Here is a 22,054-nt window from a genome sequence, read left to right on the forward strand (position 1 = left end):
CACTGGATAATGTTTCTGAACGGTCAGTCCTCCTCTGAGACACAGAGCATGTAGACAGGAAAGTTGCCATCTTATAATGAGGACCAAATTATACTGTATGAAAATGGACTAAAAGCTCCTTTACGTTAACCCATCAATACGGAGGTACGTCTGATCTTATTGGCGTGGCTTGACGAAGGGAACTCACCGATTGGTCGTCCTTGGCGGTGTTTGGCGTGGCCTCTGGGTCTACAGGGGACAGGTCGCTGCCCTGGGAGGGGGGGCAGTCAGTGTGGGGGTCGCTGCCCTGGGAGGGGGGGCAGTCTGTGTGGGGGTCGCTGCCCTGGGAGGGGGGGCAGTCTGTGTGGGGGTCGCTGCCCTGGGAGGGGGGGCAGTCTGACGAGGAGCTCTGCTGTGGAGCTGGTGTTGACGCTGCACAGCAACAGTACAACAAAATACAGTACAATATACAGTACAATGTCATTCTGAATTCAGCAAACCGATCTAGAGCAGGGGTCTTCAACGTTTCTCAGGCCAAGGATACCTTAGCTGAGAGAGTGGCAAAGTGATTTTAATGTAGTTTAACGATTTTTTTATTAAATCAAAAAGGGCTGTCAAGGCCATAAAAATACTTTTTTGCCACTCAGTAGGCGTTCCCACATAACTTCCGGGTATGATGATGATACCCTCTATTGGATTCATGTATTTTCCGTGATTTAATGACTAAACTTGACCTTTGGCTCTGTACTTGGTCTGCTTTTTCCCCCCCGTACACCAAACCTCTTGACAGAAAATAGGCGATCTACAATCTCACAGCGCGTCCGCGACACGTTGTGAGCCCACATGTTGAAGAGCCCTGATCTAGGGGGATGTGTATGAAAAGTGGTACCGGCACCAGTACCACTGTGGGCCTGACGCGTACTGTACAGGTACGACAGTGGTTCTCTGACTTAAATTTCAAGGACCGCCAGTTTGCTATGCATTTCCAACTTTCCTCTAATGTAAAGCAGAAACTCCTTCAAAACAAGCTAAAATGAGCGTGTCCCACAGCTCGTTTTGAAGGAGTTTCTGGTGGTCTTATAGGCTCTATGCACAGCAGCCATTTTGGAAATAAATTGGGCTTCCACACATTCTCCACAGGCTGGTTCAATGCAGGCTCTGTTCCATTCTGGTCAAACAGAGTTAGGGTGCTCATATATTGTTGTTCATGTTGGCTCACTGGTTCCTTGAGGGGGTTCCAAATGGCCCCTTATTACCTTACGGGTGTGTAAGGAGGAACGGGTGTTAGGGATTGATTGATTGATTGATTTATTATCAGTTTGCAGAATTACAGTACATTTCAAGCACAAACTCAATACAAAGACTGTTAACTGTGAGTGGACGACCCAATTAAGCATTACACTTGTTTACAACAGGGTCCACATTGTTCAGTTCATCAAAACATTTAGAGACATACGAATAGACTATGAAGCTAAAGAACAGAACAGGAATTCATCATATAGGAAGCAAAAAGGGAAAAGATACATATTTGTGTAGGCCTATGGAACCAAATGCACCCTTACGGGTCCATTTAGTTCCATTTGTACGCTCTCAGAGTTATGGGGGTCGTTGAAATTAAAGTGTTTGAGAACCGCTGTGCTACACTAAATGGAAGCGAGCTTCATTATTATGTAAGACGTGTGAAGGAAGCAAGGAAGGTGCCCAGTTTCTTTCCAGTATGGCTGCTGTGCATAGAGCCTATTGGCTGCATGCATATACAGTATAGTGTACTGTAGAAGGGCCTACTTGGCTGAAATCCAGACTAAACAATAAAAGGTCACAGAGGGAATTTGATCATTGATTGTTTCCCATCAGGACGCCCGGCTACAGTGACCTGTCCCAGGAGCTACAGCTAGCAAATTCAATTCCACCCATTATGAAGGTGCTTTCCGCTGGGGAGGCGAGGTGGGGGTGGTGGAAAGGTGGGGGGTTATCCTAGCGTCAGATGAGAAGCAGAACTGAACTACAGTAAAACACATGCCCTTCCTTTTGGGAAATGCTGTAACAAAAAATATCAATTTTATTAAAAATGGATATTAAACCATTTAGAGCAGACCCGAGGCAGCTGCTACTATCTTCTACAACAGTGTTCTGAAAAACATCTATCTATTATGTAGCTTAAATCAAAAATTACACAGTTGCACCAATTTCTAAAATAGATGCACTGTAAGAATTGTAGAACTGCAATTTTCTTTGGAACAATTCACGTTTTTTTTTAAACTTTTTTCTACATATTCTTTATTAAACCCATTAAAACCGGAAAAGCAACCGTGCCAATTTAGATTTTCAGACATACAAGCTGCAAACCACTTCGTGCTGTGAGCTTTTGAATTATAATTTTTTCTTCATATTTTGGGAAAGCCAAAGTACAGTAGTGACTAAATAGAAGAGAAAACCACTTACGCGAGTCGGACGAGGGCGACGTGGACGTGCCGGGGCTCAGGGTCATTCTGGAGAGGTCCAGGTCACTGCCTTCCTCCTCCTGGGAGACTGCTGCTGACGGTGTCCCACAGGGCAGCGTGTCAGGCTGCATGCCCACCATGAACGGCGTTCCACAGGGCAGCGTGTCAGGCTGCATGCCCACCATGCACGGCGTTCCACAGGGCAGCGTGTCAGGCTGCATGCCCACCATGCACGGTGTCCCACAGGGCAGCGTGTCAGGCTGCATGCCCACCATGCACGGTGTCCCACAGGGCAGCGTGTCAGGCTGCATGCCCACCATGCACGGTGTCCCACAGGGCAGCGTGTCAGGCTGCATGCCCACCATGCACGGTGTCCCACAGGGCAGTGTGTCAGGCTGCATGCCCACCATGAACGGCGTTCCACAGGGCAGCGTGTCAGGCTGCATGCCCACCATGCACGGCGTTCCACAGGGCAGCGTGTCAGGGTGGATGCCCACCATGCACGGCGTTCCACAGGGCAGAATGTCAGGCACGCCCACCATGCACGGCGTCCCACACCTGCTCACCCCTGCCGACGCCAGGCCGTACGCCATACCTCCTGCAGCGGTGGGGAGACAAAAAGTACTTCCGGTTTGTCCTTTTGTTGCTTAAAGCAGTGGACTGCCGTACGTGGCACCCGACTGTGCCTTGACGCAAATCCAGCAGTGCCTCAGAATACTTTGCTAATATTTGGAAATGATCAATGTCACTTGCACTTTACTTGATGTGTTCTTTTTCAGTCTACAGTACACTAATTCATTGAGACACTTCAGCTCAGATTGACCCTAAACCATTTATTTCAAAGCTATTGCATTTTAGTATGGCGGTGTGGCTCTGCTCATGTGATATCAGATAATCTGTGCACCGAGACACAGCTCTGATATCAACGACCCCCCAGAGCAGAGCCAAAGATACAATAATTCCATGAACAACAATACACAGTAATAACACATCAACACATCATTCAACACAATCGCAAACAATCCAATAATATCCCATAACCCCTGGACTAAGAACTACAGGGAGGAGGCTGGGGAGGTGGGGGAAATTTTCACACAGACGCTTAACAAGCTGCTTTGACAGCTCAGCATGAAGAATGAGTAGTGAGCTGAGGCTGCTAAGAAAGCCGCCTGAATTGCACAATGGGAATGAGGGCATGAATGAGATAGCTCGTAGCGAATGAGTGAGAAGGGAGATGACATGGAGAGGCAGCTGATTTAAAGAAGCAGAATTAATTACTAAGGGGAATGAATGAGGGGAACTATATATAATAACCTTCTGCCTTCCGTGCCTCAATGAACTATCGCTTACGCTGGATGTCTCTTCACCAAGAATAGCAGATCTACAATTTGTAGATCGTCGGAATAGATTTACATTTACATACCATTATGATTAATTAATATGACTTATGGTGCTATAAATTACAATTTATTTCCGTGGATGAAAAAGTTATTTACAGGGGTGACCTGAGCCAAAAAATTGAGAACCACTGGCTTAAAGGTATGGGGTACGTTTTTTCCCCCGTTGGTTAAGAGTGTTAAATAGCTCTATATATTCTGAAAATACTCAATGCTATGGAGTGTTTGTTCAGTAACAGTGTTAAATAGCTCTATATTCTGATAATACTCAATATATCTATTTATAAATGCACCACGTCTGTGTCTGTCTGTACAGTTGTAATCGTCGTAACTCGAGAACCATTCGCCCCACCAACACAGGGAGTGCAGTGCCCGGTGTTGATTCGGTCGGACCAACACTTGTCCAGAGCCGCCACAAAAGGCCTCTCCCCGGGCTCTGGAAAGAACCCCTGCCCAGGATATGGAGCTGGCTTGTTCTGACATACTGTAACAACACTCCATATTTGGGCATGCCTGACACAGAACTATATATGAATAAAGGAGCACAGAGAGACAGATATAGAAATCTCTATATATGGAGCATAGATCTCCAACTTCCATCGCTCTACACCTGGGCACCGGTCTAGTTTATATAACTTATAGTTGTTGTGTGGAAATAATAAAAAAGTCCCTGCCCTCGGTGTACGTATAGTCGTACACCGACGTGATGTCACTGATCACATGACCCCAAGTTCTAAAACTCCAGTTCTAGGTTAAACAGAAGGCGAGGATTTTTTAAAAATTATTTCCACACAACAACTCTAAGTTATATTAATGACATAGTCCAATGTTGAAAATGAGTGGTATTCCCCTTTAAGTGGTTAAGTTACTTTTTCCAGCGCTCACTCACCTCCGGCTCCAGAGGTGGAAGGACCCTCTCCGGCGTCGTAGTCCCCGCTGAGGAGGCCCCCCTCCCGGCCCCCCAGGCTCAGCTGCCTCTGGAACAGGGCGGGGTCCATGGCCGCGTGGTGCTGCGGGCTGGTGATGGCGGAGGAGGGGGCCGACATGTCGCATGAGGCCTGCTGGGAGGGGCACACGGCGGTGATGGGCACCAGGCCCTGGAGCATGTGGGCGCCCACGTGGCCCGGCATGTAGGCAGCCATGGCCGCCCACTGCTGCTGCGTGGCCGGGAAGATGTTGGCCTGGTGGCTCCAGATGACCGGCTGACCACCGGGGAGTACCTGCAGAGTGGTGTTGAGGGTTGGCAGAAGACTTTTGGTTTAGTTTTTAGTCGTAGTCTTTTGAATAGAAAAAAAGAGTTTTAGTCATATTTTTGTCATCTGAAAGGTTTTAGTCCACGAAATGTACAGTTGATTTTGTCGACACAAATGTATTTGATGATGACGTCGGAATGGCTGATTTTACACTTGTTTGAATGCTGAGAATAGCTGATGTACAAGCTCACAGGGCTGAGTACTGTACAGTAGGCTTGGTGTACTGTAGACTGAAAAAGAAAAAGTGAAGTGCAAGTGACATTGATCATTTCCAACTATCAAAGTATTCTGAGGCAACCCAGGATTTGCGTCAAGGCACCCACTTTGAGAGCCACTGCTTTAAGCAACATTTAGCTTGTACATCTGCTATTTTCATAGCACAACACCTGAGCATGAAATCTAGTTTTTGAGTGCCACTAGCCCCTCCTATATTCAGCTATTTTCGTTTTACACAAACATAAAATTTCCATTGACAATGAATGGAGAATTTACGTTAAATGTGGATGATAAAATCGGCTATTTCTGTCCTACACAAATCGACATGTTACATCACAATGATGTACGATGATAAGAGCGCCCCATACATTTTGAGCATGGAATATCTGCCACTTATATATAATCCCCTGTGGCACACCTGTCACGTGATGCCAGGACATCATGCTACAGTATATGCTATAAAGGCGACCACACTCGCCCTACCCCACGATTGGATTTCCATTTACAATTGCAGTGTATTGTACGGTGCCAATATGGAACGTCGCTGGCATAGGGGTCCCAGGGGCAAGAAGCATCTAAAGAGAGAGGAAAAGGAGGAGATGGACGAGGAGATACTGCCTCCACCACGGAGGTTGACGCGGCAGGAGGAGATGGCGTGTGAGCGGGCTGCACGGAGGTGGTCGCAGGAGGAGGAGGAGATGGTGTGTGAGCGAAATGCTGCATGGAGGTGGTCGCAGGAGGAGGAGATGGTGTGTGAGCGGGCTGCACAGAGGTGGTCGCAGGAGGAGGAGATGGTGTGTGAGCGGGCTGCACGGAGGTGGTCGCAGGAGGAGGAGATGGTGTGTGAGCGAAATGCTGCATGGAGGTGGTCGCAGGAGGAGTTGATGGTGTGTGAGCGGAATGCTGTACAGAGGTGGGCGCAGGAGGAGGAGATGGCGTGTGAGCGGAATGCTGCACAGAGGTGGGCGCAGGAGGAGGAGATGGTGTGTGAGCGGAATGTACGGTCGGCGCGACGGTGGGCGCGGGAGGAGGAGATGGAGCAGTTGAGGTTGACACTGGAGAGGAGTAGGGTAGAGGAGCGCGAACTGACAACTGTGATGAGGCCGAGTGCTGAGGCACGGGGATGGGAGCTGCCAGTGGAGGAGGACCGGGCATGGCGTCATGGAGGACGGCTTGGCATCATTGGGGGGCCTCCACTCGCCAGCCCGGGTATGGACCCGGCAGCAGAGTTTAACCCAGCGATTCCGGCAGCCAGCGAACATCTGATAGACAGCCTGCCACACATGAGCGCCCGACAGTCTGCGGAGGACTCCTGCAGCATCTGCTGGAGTGAATACACTGCAGGGGAGGTGTACACTCGTTTGTCTTGCAACCATGGTTACCACAAACCCTGCATCGCCTTGTGGCTCCAGAGGTCTGCTGTGTGCCCTGTGTGTCGTCGCTTGGTGTCGGCTCCGCCCACTCCCCTCCCACAGACCACACCCTGGTCAATGTAGTCATACCCTGGGTGTAAGGGCCAAAATGACCACTAATGTCGAACACATTTATGTAACCTTGGGGTGGCGCTGTTGTTACATAAGCGTCAAGGATTGACCCGCAAACGGCTTTGACCGCAGGTATGTCAGCACTGTGAAATGGTTGGAGTGAAATGTTTGTCTGTTTCAGTCTGAAGTATCCATTGTCTGTAATCTGTCTAATTATTGTTTATTTTAATATCACGCAGATCTGATGCTGTACACAACTCTTTACATGGTGAAATAAATACGTTAAAAGCCAATGGAGAGCTGCCTGTGTGACGTTATTGGGGCTGACACACAGGAATAAACAGCCACGGCATTAGAATGGCGCGTCAGTCAGGTCCAGCTACGGGATCAATTCCTTGAGAGATCCGAGGCTCTCACACTGGGTATAGTATGGGTAAAAAGTCCATACCCGTTCAGGGATATGACCATAGAGACCGCCCCCACTGTTCATTTCAATGGAAGTTGAAATGGAAGTTGCTCAGTGGCGTTTGAAGGAGCCAGAAGAACACGTTTTGCGAGTCAACATTTGGTTGGCAAAATGCGGAAGTGCTAACGAGCACTCCATGTTTAAACCAGCCGCTCTGGGGGCTTATCATATGACCCATTCTGTCTTTCGAGATGTGCAATTCCGTCGTCAAATTTTAGTTATATTATTAAAGAACCCATTCAGGGATCCATACACATCTGGGGCTATGACATACCAACGGAATATCTGCATGCCACTTATAAATAACAGGCGTCGTCTCCCTAGGGAGGTCCTCGATGCACGTCCCACTGGGAGGGGACCCCGAGGCAGACCAAGGACCAGATGGAAGAATTGCATCGACACACTGGCCTTGGAATGCCTCGGGATCCCCCAGGAGGAAGCTACTAATGTTTCTCTGCTGAGGGAAGTCTGGAGCTCTCTGGTGGAGATGTTGCCCCTGCGACCAAACTACGTATAAGCGGTTGAAGATGGATTTTGGGCGGGAACCCCTTTTGGTGTTTTAACTGTTATACTTTAGCTATTGAAATAAAGGCAGTGGATGAAATGAACACTGTACCTGAGCCACCGGGAAGGCCAAGGTCTGAGCCTGGCCAGGGAACGGCTGCTGGGCCCACTGGGTTGCCGGGCCCATGGTCATGTAGCCTGGAGAGAAAAGACGGGATATCAGGACATTGGTATTGAATGTAAAGAAACCCGAGCTTCCACTGAGGCCCCTTTCCTACCGGGGTTGTTTCTTTTCCTGCCTAATTTTGAAGAAAATTACTTTTTGGTTCAGATCCCTAAAAGTTGGTTCAGAACTGGAAAAAAGACTTCTTGCCATGAGGAAGTGGGGAAAAGAAATAAAGAACGGAACCAGTTCTAGAATCAAAAGCTATTTAGCTGGAAACTGGGACATGGACTGTTTTGCAAAGTAAATATAGCCGTAATGTGTTTTTCAAAGGAACATAAGAACATTGTCTATTGACAGCTGCGGCCCTGCATTGTACATAAACAGACCATAATGGCTTTATTTTTAGATGTTGTGTTTGTTGCTAAAATGCTACCTAATGCACCTGAATAATTGAATGTTTAATAAGTATTTTCTCCAGGAACTATTTTCAGGTTTTTCTACAAGATGAGAAGTTCCCTCTCGGGACCTACGGTTACTAAATGACGTACAGGCTCCACGATTTTTGGAACCCATTTTTCTCACCCAGTGTCTATTGTCTAATCATGTCATCCTGAGCTCTGCCAACCTGGGGAGAGCAACGGACTGACCTCATGCTTCCTAAAAACAGCAGCCTAGTTTCCGGTATTGTACCAACATATTTTAAACAGGCAGTAGCGCAGCCCTTAATTAAAAAGAAACAAACCTAGATAGCACAATTCTCTCCAATTTTAGACCCATTTCTAAACTTTTATTTCTAAGATTCTAGAGTCCAGGATTTTATTGATAGAAACTGTATTTTTGAGATGTTCCAGTCCGGTTTTAAACCACTTCATATTTCTGAGTCAGCACTTTTAAGGGTTTTTAATGATCTTTTAAATAACTACAGATTTTACGGTTTTATTGCTTTTAGATCTTTGACACGATTGACCACACAATCCTAATTTCACGTCTTGAGCACTGGGTGGGTATAAAGGGCACAGCACTGGATTGGTTTAGGTCGTATAGGTCACTGTCAGCACTGGTGGCTCAATGTCATCCTCTGCCCCACTCCCCTATGGGGTGCACCAGGGCTCAATCCTTTCCATTCTTTTTGCACTTTACTTACTCCCCCTAGGGTCGAGTTTACGTAAACATGGCATGTCCTTCCATTTTTATGCTGACGACTCCCAAATATACCTCCCCATCAAGCGAGACATTACCACCCCTCCAACTCCTGGAATGTCTGGACGACATTAAAGTCCGCCTGGCCTTACTAATTAGCACACATTTTACGCCCTACCGGGCCTGAAAAGATCAAATAAAAAGGGTCCATATATGGGCATTCCCAGACCTGTTGTTTTAGCGCGACCTAGCACGAATAGTAACAATACAAAAACATTACAATCATGTCCTGTTAGGGCAACCACACTAATAATATTAATGATTAATAATTTAATAATTGAAAAATGATTTTGGAAGGAAAATTACTTTTTTGCCTGTTACAAATATGATTTTATTGATTTATGTTTTACTTACTTACTTAATTCAAATGCAAAAATATAAGCTGTCCAGGTTCAATGTGTGCAATCATTTCAATACGTTTTTAAATGAACTTTGAACAAGTACGGCCCTCGACTGCCCTAGACCTAGGCTAGGGGACACGGGGAGAACGTGCAAACATCATACAGAAAGGACCTTTAAAATAAAAAATAAGTCATGTTTTGGGTGAACTATCCTTTAAGTAACACATGCGAGTACTTTTTCCAACACCTGATGGCACGGACGTGGGGCTGAACGGGGCGTACATCTCCCCAGCAGGGTGCTGCTGCTGCTGCTGCTGGCGGTGGCTCCTGCTGGGGTCCAGGGTGTTGGCGGGTGATGGGGGCATCTGGAAGGACGGACACGTGCGCGCGCACACACACACACACACACACACACACACACACCTTTAAGGACAGCACTTAAAGGAGAATACCACTTCAACATTGAACTATGTCATTAATTGCGACCGTAGGTTTACGGTTTATGAAAACCTGCATTTCATGTCAGTCAGTCAGTCAGACCATCACGCCTCGTGACACACTCCATACATGGCCGTCTCCATACTGTATATGAAGATCACAACACTGACCATCACTGCTGGATCATCACTTAGATCTGCATAATATGGAGCCGAACAGCAACTCTACATCTGACCTCACGGACACCACGTTGATCTGACCTCATCAAACCCTTAGATCTCCATATATGGAGAACATTATGTTCTGACATTCCATATGTTGATCCTTCCCTATCCGTCCTTCTCCCTTTTGAGTGATACCTGTCCATTCAAACTCTATAGAGTTCTCAACAGGCACCAAAATGAAGGCCCGCCCTTACTGGGCTGGCCCGAGGCCCCGTCTGGACTTACTAATTAGCACACATTTTACGCCCTACCCGGCCCAAAAAGATAAAATAAAAAAGGGTCCATATATGGGCATTCCCAGACCTGTTGTTTCCGAGCAACCTCAACCTCAGGGTGCTTTACTGGTATACCTTAGAGTTGTTATTATAATAATAACAACTATATCGTTAATAATATTAACGATATAGTTCAATGTTGAAAATGAGTATACTACTCCCCTTTAATCAATGTTTTTTAACTGTAACCTAAAAACCAGAGTTACGACACCAACACACAACTACACATAGGTTTAACTCCAGCACACAACTAGGTTTAACTCCAACACACAACCTCACATAGGTTTAACTCCAGCACACAACTAGGTTTAACTCCAACACACAACCTCACATAGGTTTAACTCCAGCACACAACCTCACATAGGTTTAACTCCAGCACACAACTAGGTTTAACTCCAACACACAACTACACATAGTTTTAACTCCAACACACAACTACACATTGGTTTAACTCCAACACACAACTACACATAGGTTTAACGCCAACACACAACTACACATAGGTTTAACTCCAACACCCACCCCTAAATCTACCCTCCAAATCAGTGGTCTTCAACCAGTGGCCCTTGAGTGGGTTCCAGGTGGTCCCCGCAACTAAATGATGGAGAGTTGGTAACCAAATGGACCCTTAGAGATCTCTAACTCTTGAGTGTGTAAAATGAAACCAAATGGACCCTTATAGGTCCTAATACTTGAGTGTGTACGCTCTCAAGAGTTACATTATTGTTAAACATCTGCTTAACTTACTTAATTTAGAAGTCTACACAATTAAAGAGAAGAATTTATATTTTGATCAATGTTTGTCTGTTAACTCTCCTAATGGTACTAACATCAATACAGCATGGAATTTGTGGACACAAATGTCATCAAATGGTGGTCCGTGGCTCAAATGCTCTACCCTCTAAATACCTAATCCTATCCCCCACCTGAAATCCATTCCTAAATGTAAGCATAAAGGTCCTTGCAGACTGCTGCGTTTTTTTCTTTTACCATAAAACAACCATTTTATCTTGTGAGGACCAGGGACACACAATGCATAATTCACAAATTCTACTATACTTGTGAGGACATTTATTAATACAAGTGAACACACGCGTCACACACTCGCACGGGAGTCACAATCAAAGTCAAGGCAAAGTCACTGGAATTTCCCCCTCTCCAGAATTAAATAGGTTATTGAGTAAATTAATATCCCTGTGTTGCTGTCATGATGGCGAAGCCACAACTACTATTGTCCTTGTAGAATACAATTATCAGAGATTTGATTAGAGTCTTTATTGCTGGGCGACCCGGAGGTCGGTGGGAATTGCTTGCGGCTCCGCGTGATGGAATACAATATGTTAAAGATGTGACGGTAAAGACAGAATATGAATGGTAATGCAGGACTGGTGTTAAGTTTCTGCAAAACTCTATGAAATCCATTTGACACTCCAGTCCCAATCCAATCATTTCACTAATGGCATTCTCAGCGTCAGAACGCCTTCAAGGCAAGGGTGCGCTTTTCATCTGGTCGTTGGTGTACTCACCGAGGGGGGAGTGGACATGTCGCCGAAAAGATCAAAGTGGTTGATGTTCTGCAGTTCGCACCCCAAAGGGGGGGGGGGGGGAGAGAGAGAGAGAGAGAGCAAGAGAGAGAGAGCAAGAGAGAGAGAGAGAGAGAGAGAGAGAGAGAGAGGGAGACACAGTAAGAGTAAAGTGATATTCCATGACAAAGTGATGACACCAGGTTTGCACAGTCATGACACTTCAACACAGGGTTATGTGGCAGGTGTGTGGGTGGTTGGGTGGTTGTGGTGGTGGTGGGGGGGGTGATATATATCCAATGTAGTCACAATGACAATCGTACCGAGGACGGCGAGAAACAACTGCTCCCTTCCCCAGTTTCATTATCAGAAAATGGATCTAAAATGAATCCCACATTGCTGGCTATAATTGGATTGGTAAAAGGCTATTCAAGCCCAATAAAACATGCGCTGATTAGATATTCTTATGTCTGCCAATCAAGAGGGCCCTCGAGAGTCCTGTGACGCATTGTCACGCTGATTCCGCTCTGCGCATATAGCTCGGATTGTGTTCGATTTCAATGAATGAATGAATGAATGAATAAATGAATGAATGAGCATCTATGAGGAAGCACCTTGAACAACCCACCCCACCCTGCCCTATAGGCATACTGTAGGCCTAATCCATACGTCCACCTCGGTTTCCCCCTATGCTACAGCAGATGGATGACGGAAGAGGATATTGGATGGATATTGGATGGATGAGTTGCATGAATTGCAAGTTACAGGTGTGTGGCGCCATGCACAAGCAGACTATGAATCACAGCAAAACACATGTGGGTTTTTTGTTTTTTTTTGCATGGCGGAAATACACACGTTCACAAACACATGACAATGATTAATTTAATTGAAAAGAACACAAATAACAATAAGGGGACTAAATGGGAGAACGCAGCAATCAGCATTGCTGAGAAAAGGGGGTGGGGGAGGGTCCACTTGGAACAAGCTCATCCAACTGTCTCCTCGGTACTGTGTATTCGGTACTTGACAAAACAAAAAGGTTGATAAAAGAGTCAGGAGTAAGCATAGAGATTCTACACAGAGGTCTCCCCTCAAGGACTGACACACCATCGGGGGAAAAAGCTCCAACTGAATGAACAGACAAACAGTAACACTTAAAGAGATATGGCAGCGCTGATACTAATGCTAGCATGGGGCTGTTGGGTTGTGATAGCCCGGGGCCAGGCCGGCACACTGTCTGTTTGATATGCTGAGCAACAAGCACAAAAAACAGCGGCAAACACTTGTTTTCGTGGCGAGGAAAATCTCCCCCCCGCGCAAATAGGCTTGAATAAATGTTTTGATTTATGGTTTGAGAGATGTGACAGAAAGAAAAACAAAAGTTACTGCAATGGTGATAGGAGGACTCATGAAATCTACAGCCCCGGAGTAGACGGAAATACATTTTCAGTTTGCAGAAAATGAAAAAGGCAGTGCACCACTTTGTGGTGCCATTAACGGACGAAATGGATTTGCTGCTGAAAATACATTTCTGTCTATTTAGGTATGGCTGTTTATGAGTCTTGGATTAGAGTCTGTTGATTTGATTGCATGTAGCTGTGACTACAGTGCATGCAGCTCAACCACACACGCCCACTCCACCTACAAACCTCTCCTGGTCACCTCTGTGGACGATGGCCCAACCTCCCATTTATTCTGTCCATTATATTAGGCATACGACATGGATTGGATCGACAAAGTCATCATAATGTAACTGTCCAGGCCATCTGCTCCCGTCACGTTTCAGATTCTTGCGTAACATTGGATTTGCACGCCGAACCTGCCTCCCTAATGTTCTGTGAAATTGGCGACACACGTCCAACTTTGGTTGACCAATCAATTAGTCTTGTGTCTTTGAGCAGGCAAGGCATGGCTGATTTAGCGTTGTTTCATCATGATCAAAGAAACGTCGCTGCAATTCGTCAACTGTCGGGGGGGACGGGGGACGGGGACGGACGGACGGACGGACAGACGGACGTTAGTGGTTAGTTTTGAAGAAATGAAAAACAGAAGTGAACCTGTGCAACCTGTTGTTATTTAGTCACAAGCTCTTGTTAATACTTTTCATTGGTTCAATATACTTTACCACAGACAGACTTAACCACTTTCATTTTCAAAGCTTTTCCAATATAGCAAAAGAAGCAGATCTACAAGCTCACCACGCATTGGCATGCAACGCTTAATGAGCTTGTAGATCGGCAATTTTGGCTACTTTTGTGCAACACTGCAGTATGACGAAGTGGGGCATTCATTTACGAAGAAACATAAAGACTTGAGATATGGAGAAAGGAGGTTTCGGCCCGACAGCAGCGAAATGCAGCTTAGCCCTGCACAAGTCGTTTCTCACCCAGGAAATCTTTCGCAGGGTACCGGGGGCAATGACTACAGTACCTCTAAAGCAAATGGGGCTTTGCTGTGAGTAATAGCAGTGACAGAGTCTAAATGCTGAACGGGCGAGAGTGAAAATGTCAGACGAGGCTGGCACAAGACGGGCTGTGAGGTGAATGGACACTGGAGAAAGGCTTTAGGGCATTTCACTACTAAAGGGTCTCACAGAGAGGCTTGCACGTAAGAGGATATGGCGACAAATAAATAGAAAACAAACAAACAAAAAAACACCTACAGTCATGAAATGTCGCTTTGGGACGTCATAGATCCCTTCCTTCTGCTGACTGTTGGTTGGGACCTGCATTGGATCGGAGGTCCATTCAAATGAAGAGTAAGTAAGTGAGCAACACCATTCTGTATTTTTATAAAGGTTGGTTGGTTATTAAAAAACAAGGAAAAAAACAAGACCTTGATTTCGACCGAGAAAAAGCTTTGTTCATCCAATTAGATTTAGTCTATACAAATACTTTTTCTTTGCTCGACATACGTCCTGGTCTTTTAGAGCAATGGTGCTATGCAAATTCTACAGTTGTGCCACTGAATCAATTCTACTTAAATCAATATTGATTGTAAACAATGCTTGAAGAACCAGGGAGGGTTCATTGGGTATTAAGGAAGGCCATTGTTATTCTGCAACAGTACGTCTCTCTCAACTGGCTAACGTCTGACACCGAGAAAATGTCTCAGCTCTGTTCTCCTTTGTGTATTTTCCTCACATTTATCTATTAGGTGCAGTCAACAATCTCCTGCATTAACTCTCTCATTCTCCGACTCTCTCAGTGGCCGACACAGCTTTTTGGCTACGTTTTCTGCAAGTCTATTGATCTCGCATCATTCTGAGATCAAATGGCATGGAGGGTGATTAATCTCTCCCTGCATCTTTCATCTTCAGAGAGGCGAGGGGTACAAAAGGACAGAAGGGAGGAGTAAAAGAGAGAGAGAGAGAGACAGAGAGAGAGAGAGAGAGAGAGAGAGAGAGAGAGAGAGAGAGAGAGAGAGAGAGAGAGAGAGCGAGAGAGAGAGAGAGAGAGAGAGAGAGAGAGAGAGAGAGACAGAGAGAGAGAGAGAGAGAGAGAGAGAGAGAGAGACAGAGAGAGAGAGAGAGAGAGAGAGAGAGAGAGAGGAGGATTAAACCACACAACCGGTCCCTGGAGTCCTACAGTATTGTCTTTGGTCCCATCAAACAGACTGAAGCAAAAAGGTCAAAGTAGTAGATATCTAAAATGGGGGACTGCCACACAGGCTTTAGGTGAATATTTTTTCTAAAGCACTGACCTTGACTGTGCAGCACCTGAATGAAACATAATACTAGACATGGTGTAATTTACAGACTGCCTCCTCCCTCCATTTTTTAAATGCTAAACGAGAGCTGAGCCTTATACTGCCATAGATCTTACAGCAGTGCGTTGGATATTAACATAATGGCCTTTCCTGCTTTGCCCAGTGGCACAGTACTGTTGAACCAGCAACAAAATCCCTTGTGGATGTTTTACAAGTCTGTCCATTTTTTTTACAGTGGCATCCTAAGTGCTGACCTAAGTGATAAGTGATAAACAAAATTTGGTTGGTTAAAATGTTAATGCTCTAAATATCTGACAGTAATCATTGCTATATAGTGTTTGTTCAATAACAGGGGTCTGCTCTTTAATAAAGAGAAAATACTGTACATTCCCAGGTGGGTTGACAATTTCAGCCAATCAGGATTCAATCAGATTCAATTTTATAGTGTTCCAGTTCCAGTTCCAGTTTTGTCTGCAGCACTTCTTTGTGTCATACCTAGCAATTTTAATAATTTATCCTGTATCCTGTATGAGTTCTTTCTCCTGATTGGATACACTTGGTATCCCTACCTGAACTGCATTTGCCGTTTACTAAAGAGCTGAAGAGATAGGGGAGACCGCTGTTACTCACCATGCAAACAATGATTGCTATAGGAATGTAGAGATATTTTTTCAAAATAAATGTACTTACTGCACCTTCAAAAAAATAAGGTTATAAAGAGGTTACTATGTTCAGCATCTCTCACAGGGTATAAGGAGGAAAGGAAAAGGGCATGGGGTCTTGTCTTTGTACCTGATAAACGCTCTCCTCTGAGTGGGGGCCACGGAGGGGTTCGTGTCCGGCCTCAAACACAATGTACTACAGAACAGAAGTAGTTGGCAAGGCAAAGAGGTGTAAGAGAGCCATGAGATGGAGATAAGAGAGGATCAAAATGGAGGTGGGCATAAGATAGGTGCACGAAACAAAGAGTTGAAGCGAGGTAGAGGGATGCGAGTGGTGGGGTGGGGGGGGGGGGGGGGGTTGGTTGGAAGCAAGTTGGGGCAGCGAGGGATCGTTGGAGATTGGGGAGGGAAAACGAAAACAAAGGAAAGGAGAGACGGGGCATGAGAGAAAGGAATGGAGAGAAAGGAAAAGAGTGAGGTGGGAAGGAGAGAGAGAGCACAAGTAGAATATAGGTCAGGTAGCAGTTCAGTCACTGTGGAGTAGGGCTAGGCAATTAACCAAACATGGACAATTTAGAATCTCTCACCGACTCAATCTGGCTCACATCGGTTAATCAAATAATATTAAAATAAATATATATATATTTTTTTCTTAGCAAAGAATCAACACAAAAATTGATTTAATTATAAACGACTAAACTGATTAGACAAATTTAAGTCCTATTTTATTCTTTGTTGTACAGCGGTGTTGTGCATCGCTCTACAGGCTTTCTCTTTCTATAATGACACTAGATTTTACGAAAACGTATTAATTCTTAGAATTAATTAAAACTATTAGCTCGATGAACTGATGCACCTGTAATACTTACAGTACAGAACTCGTCAGAGAACTATGTGGGCAGTGTAATAAGAAAATGCCATTAACCAAAATTGAAAAGTTTGAAATAATCAGGATATTGATTTGATTGCGCAGCCCTACTGTGGAGGTCTAGTACTAGTAGCGCTCCCTTCACCAAAATGAGCAGTGATACTCGCCGTTTCCACCACAAACAAAGACCCACAGGTCAGAACCTTCACTTGAGATCCATTATCACATCACATGTGGCTGTCAGGGTGAAACCTTGTACTGCATGTTCAAAACTATGTCACATATCAGGAACTGGGAAAAATAACCTGTGTTCCAAATTATGGACCCAATGTAGTTATTATTTTGTCTCAAGCTCTTGTTAATACGGACACACTTAACCACTTTCACGTAATAATTTAGCGACTCTATATACGATGAAGTATATAGAGAAAAAAGCCCACATTTAATAAAAGTTGAAAAGTGGAGATACAAGGTTTCTGCCCAACGACAGCAACAGGCAAATATATTTTAAGTATCATTTCTGGATCTCAGGTGAAAGAGTCCACCCGCGGGCCTTGCATGGATTTCTGTCAGTCAACATCAACATCACAATAAGTAAACAAAACAAAACAAAAACTGCAAATGGAATGTTGGTATGCAAACGCACTTGCGACAGAAGCTACAGAATAAAGAATAGAGATGGTTTTAGGATGTGTTCGGGGGCGGGGCGTATACCGCTGAACGTTACATTCAGAGTAATAAGAGTTAGTGTTGTCTGTATTCAGTGTGAGCAAACAATACAAAAATCTGGTTCAGCCAAATGCCGGGGGGTGGGGGGGGGTAGTCAAGAAGATAACAACCAGCTGGGGATCGGGGGGACGGGGGAGGGGGGGTGTCTTTGGAAGAAATCAGGACATTGACACAGATCAACTTAAAAAAGTATGGTTTTACGACATTGCACCGGCAAATGGGAGTCGAATGGTTGAACAACACTGTCCACTAGGATGGTCTACTGTGTATTACTGGAATGGAGTATCATGAGCCATTAATACAAGCAGATCGGCGGTTATCTGCATTACTTAATTACTTCTAATTCTTGATTTAGGACTTCATCACAAGTGAAAACAAGCGGGTGGAGGGGAGGGGGGCGTTGCGGTGGCACTGTGTGCCCAAGAACGTACCTGGTAGACTGGATCATCCACCTCGTCTTCCAGGATGGTCTGTGTGGTGATGGAAAAGACAGCATGTTTTTTTTTTCATCATACAATACAACATATATCAGCGATTACCAACATTTTCTGAACCACCACGGCCCACTTGAACGTTTCCAAAGTGTTGGAGGCAGCGTGGTGTGGTCAGTTGGGTGGAGGCAGCGTGGTGTGGTCAGTTGGGTGGAGGCAGCGTGGTGTGGTCAGTTGGGTGGAGGCAGCGTGGTGTGGTCAGTTGGGTGGAGGCAGCGTGGTGTGGTCAGTTGGGTGGAGGCAGCGTGGTGTGGTCAGTTGGGTGGAGGCAGCGTGGTGTGGTCAGTTGGGTGGAGGCAGCGTGGTGTGGTCAGTTGGGTGGAGGCAGCGTGGTGTGGTCAGTTGGGTGGAGGCAGCGTGGTGTGGTCAGTTGGGTGGAGGCAGCGTGGTGTGGTCAGTTGGGTGGAGGCAGCGTGGTGTGGTCAGTTGGGTGGAGGCAGCGTGGTGTGGTCAGTTGGGTGGAGGCAGCGTGGTGTGGTCAGTTGGGTGGAGGCAGCGTGGTGTGGTCAGTTGGGTGGAGGCAGCGTGGTGTGGTCAGTTGGGTGGGCCGCGTGCATTTTCAGAGCATGTTATTTTCAGAGCATGTTATTTTCAGAGCATGTTATTTTCAGAGCATGTTATTTTCAGAGCATGTTTGGCTGTTTCAATGATAAATGGATCGATTGAGATCGGAAGAAAGAATACCGTGACTCTTATAGGTTAGCAATAGTCTTTAGTGTTTCACATTTTTTATGGTTTGAGAGATGCGACAGAAAACAAAAACTAAAGTCACTGCAATGGTGGAAGGAGGTCTATTTTGCACAGCGTAAATAACCGATTTACAAGCTCACAGGTTGGGAATTACTGCAATAGATCACAGAAAAAAACAGCAGAAGGAAGCAGAGAAGACAGAGAGAGAGAGAGAGATAGATCCTAAATGTTTTATCGTCTCATTAGGTGACAATAATAGGACAACAGGGAAAAGGGAATCATCTGCATGCAAAATGAGGACAATTCCACACAGAATGAGTGACATTGGCCTTTTACTGAAACCATTATTTATACTGTACAACGCGCGCACGCGCACACACACACACACACACACACACACACACACACACACACACACACACACACACACACACACACACACACAATATCGCTTTACACAGGAAAGATATTCAACAAAGCCTGGACTTTGCATCTTTAGGGGCAAAGGAAATGAGCATTCCAGCCAACTGAATCCTTTGACGCACCTGCAAAAGCCACTCAAATAGCAGCTTGAAAGAACTGTGATTTCTATTGAGCGACTGCCTGAATGGGGACTAATTTACCGGTTACACCGAGTCATCTCACCGCAGCGGAGTGGGGACTATAAGCACAGCCATATATGGAGTGGTGACATCACGGCGGATAGACCAATCGCTGTGCTCCTTACCTGGTAGACGGCCTGCTCGCAGTGCTTGTCCTTCTGAGCCTTCTTCTCTAGCTCCTCCCTCTGTTTGATGTCGTAGATGAGCGTGAAGAGGTCACGCAGGTCAATGATGAGCGGCTCCGCCTGGGGACGACAGAGGAAGCATTTACATTTTCTTCACTATAATGTTTGTTCTTCAAACATCAACATTATATTATGTAAATGCCTCGTGTAAATGCCATCGTGTTTTTATTCTACTATATACAGTATGTTTATAAAAATCACCGTGTGAAGTGAGGGGCGCTCTTATCACCGTACATCATCCAATTAATTTGTCATCTTGTGTTATCATCTTTTAACCATGATACAATGTTTAAAAGAAAATCTATGTATTTAAAAAAGCCGATTTGCTCAGACACATATGACATTATCCTTTCATTGTCAATGGCATTTAATGTTTGTGTTGACACAAAAAGGCGAATTGCTCGGACACATATGACATAAATTCTCCGTTCATTGTCAATGGCAAATGTGACATGAGTTGTTACGAAAAGCTTATTGGTGCCTCTCAAAAACAAGATGGCATTCACAAAATATAAAGGGCAATGACAAATGGAATAAACACTAACGGTATCAAACAATGAAACCTCCACATTTTTTATTATAGAGATCCTCAGGCAGGTGGTTCTAGAGCCAACGGGCCCCCAAAGGTAGACTTTAGTGACCCGTGGTCTTCCACAAGCCACCAACACGTTCCACGTTGTGGCATGCGCCTGGACCACTAGGCCAGCGGGCGCCCGAGAGAGTGATTATTATAATATACATGAGAAAATATCACCCATCACCACCTTGTAATGTGACATGAATGGAGTTCTTTGACTGTGAGAATTTCTCTTCCAGTCGGACAAAAGAAGTCACATGAGGAGAACAGAGAGCGGGCGGTCAAGAATAGGACGGCGAGGAAGAGGAGGGGGATGAAGGAGAGCAGGAAGACGGGGAGAGGAAGAAAAGAGGGTGGATTAGGATGACAGAGGAGGCCGGGTATGGCATAGACCAGGAGGAAGAATGTTAATGAAATGAGGAGAGGAGTTGGGTACCGAGTTACCGAGGAGAAAGCAAAGACACCAATTACGGGCTGAAGGGAGGAGAATGGACATGGTAAATGAGGGGATCAAGTGGTGGGAGATGAATAATGGCGTGTTAAGAAGGGGGAAATGAGGAGGTACAGGAGCTATCTATAGGAGGAGAAGGAGTCTAATATGAAATGAGGAGGTACAGGAGGTAAAATGGAGTCTAATATGAATATGAGGATGACGTTTTCCACACATTTTTTTTTCATATTTGCAGGAATTGTTCAGCACACACTGAACAATAACAACCTGCAAGCACTAAACCACTTAATCCCCATATACACATCGTACGACAAAATAGCAAAAATCTAACAGCTCACGCGCGTTGTTGTGAGCTCGGCTCATTACTCACTCCCTATTTAATCAAAATAGAGCTACCAGGTTTAAATTGGTTAACAGAGCCCCACTATAGTGATGGCAGGTTGACCTTCATGAGCAGATTATACTCACTGATTGTCCGCTCTTGATGGCCACAAACCTGTGGTGACCCTCCTTCCCACAGACATAGCCAAAGGCCCGGTGGTCCCTGGTGTCCTTGGCGATGTAGCTGATCTCGTGGACCGAGTGGTGATGCAGCAGTATCTGGAAGAGACAAAGATGGAGGAGATTCAAACTCTTAATCCCCTTTTTTGCCTTTTGTTTGCTAGGTTTGTAGCTTTTAACTATGGGAGGCTGAACACAACACTCATAGTGGTGTAGCTGCACTATACTGGCTGGCTGCCTGTGTGCATATCCTAGTTTGGTGACAGCATATGCCTCATTAGGCCAAATACCGTAGAATCACAATTTGTATAAATATTTTATCACAACAGAAGTGCTTCATAAGAACAATAGAGGCATAATTAAGAGAGTCACAGATATTTCATCTACAGTACAACCCCACCATGCTCTTTCACTTTTACTTCTCATGGTAGATGGTTCTGTTTTGTGGTTGTTTTTGAGGGGATAGACATACTGTACATACTGAACAAACCCTTCATGGCTTACAGCCACGCTATAAAATAATGAAGTTAAAGGCACTCTTTTCCAGAGGTCAATCTAGCTTTGAACCCCAAATGCACATGCCTGACTCTTACAAAGCAACCTACAGTCATTTATACTTCATCATATGACCCTGACAGCATTTCATGTCGACATTTGTTTTAGTATAAAAAAATATGGTATTC

At 45.3% G+C, this 22,054-nt stretch overlaps 1 protein-coding gene across 1 annotated transcript in view; it reads right to left on the bottom strand.

The window, feature by feature from the left end:
* Positions 1-22,054, bottom strand: part of dab1b (DAB adaptor protein 1b) — a 45,534-nt gene that overhangs the window by 1,414 nt on the left and 22,066 nt on the right. Inside the window, exons 4-15 of the mRNA XM_080778453.1 lie at positions 21,339-21,470; positions 19,783-19,902; positions 18,306-18,344; positions 16,408-16,473; positions 14,570-14,632; positions 11,911-11,958; positions 9,695-9,812; positions 7,853-7,938; positions 4,707-5,037; positions 2,933-3,018; positions 2,422-2,545; positions 188-411 (exon numbers count right to left, since the gene is read on the bottom strand). Coding sequence (XP_080634579.1) covers positions 188-411; positions 2,422-2,545; positions 2,933-3,018; positions 4,707-5,037; positions 7,853-7,938; positions 9,695-9,812; positions 11,911-11,958; positions 14,570-14,632; positions 16,408-16,473; positions 18,306-18,344; positions 19,783-19,902; positions 21,339-21,470 — 1,437 coding nt within the window. The remainder of the gene's footprint in view (positions 1-187; positions 412-2,421; positions 2,546-2,932; positions 3,019-4,706; positions 5,038-7,852; positions 7,939-9,694; positions 9,813-11,910; positions 11,959-14,569; positions 14,633-16,407; positions 16,474-18,305; positions 18,345-19,782; positions 19,903-21,338; positions 21,471-22,054) is intronic.

Source organism: Protomyctophum bolini (genome assembly GCF_963924005.1).
Source record: "Protomyctophum bolini genome assembly, chromosome: 12".
NCBI classification, from domain to species: domain Eukaryota; kingdom Metazoa; phylum Chordata; class Actinopteri; order Myctophiformes; family Myctophidae; genus Protomyctophum; species Protomyctophum bolini.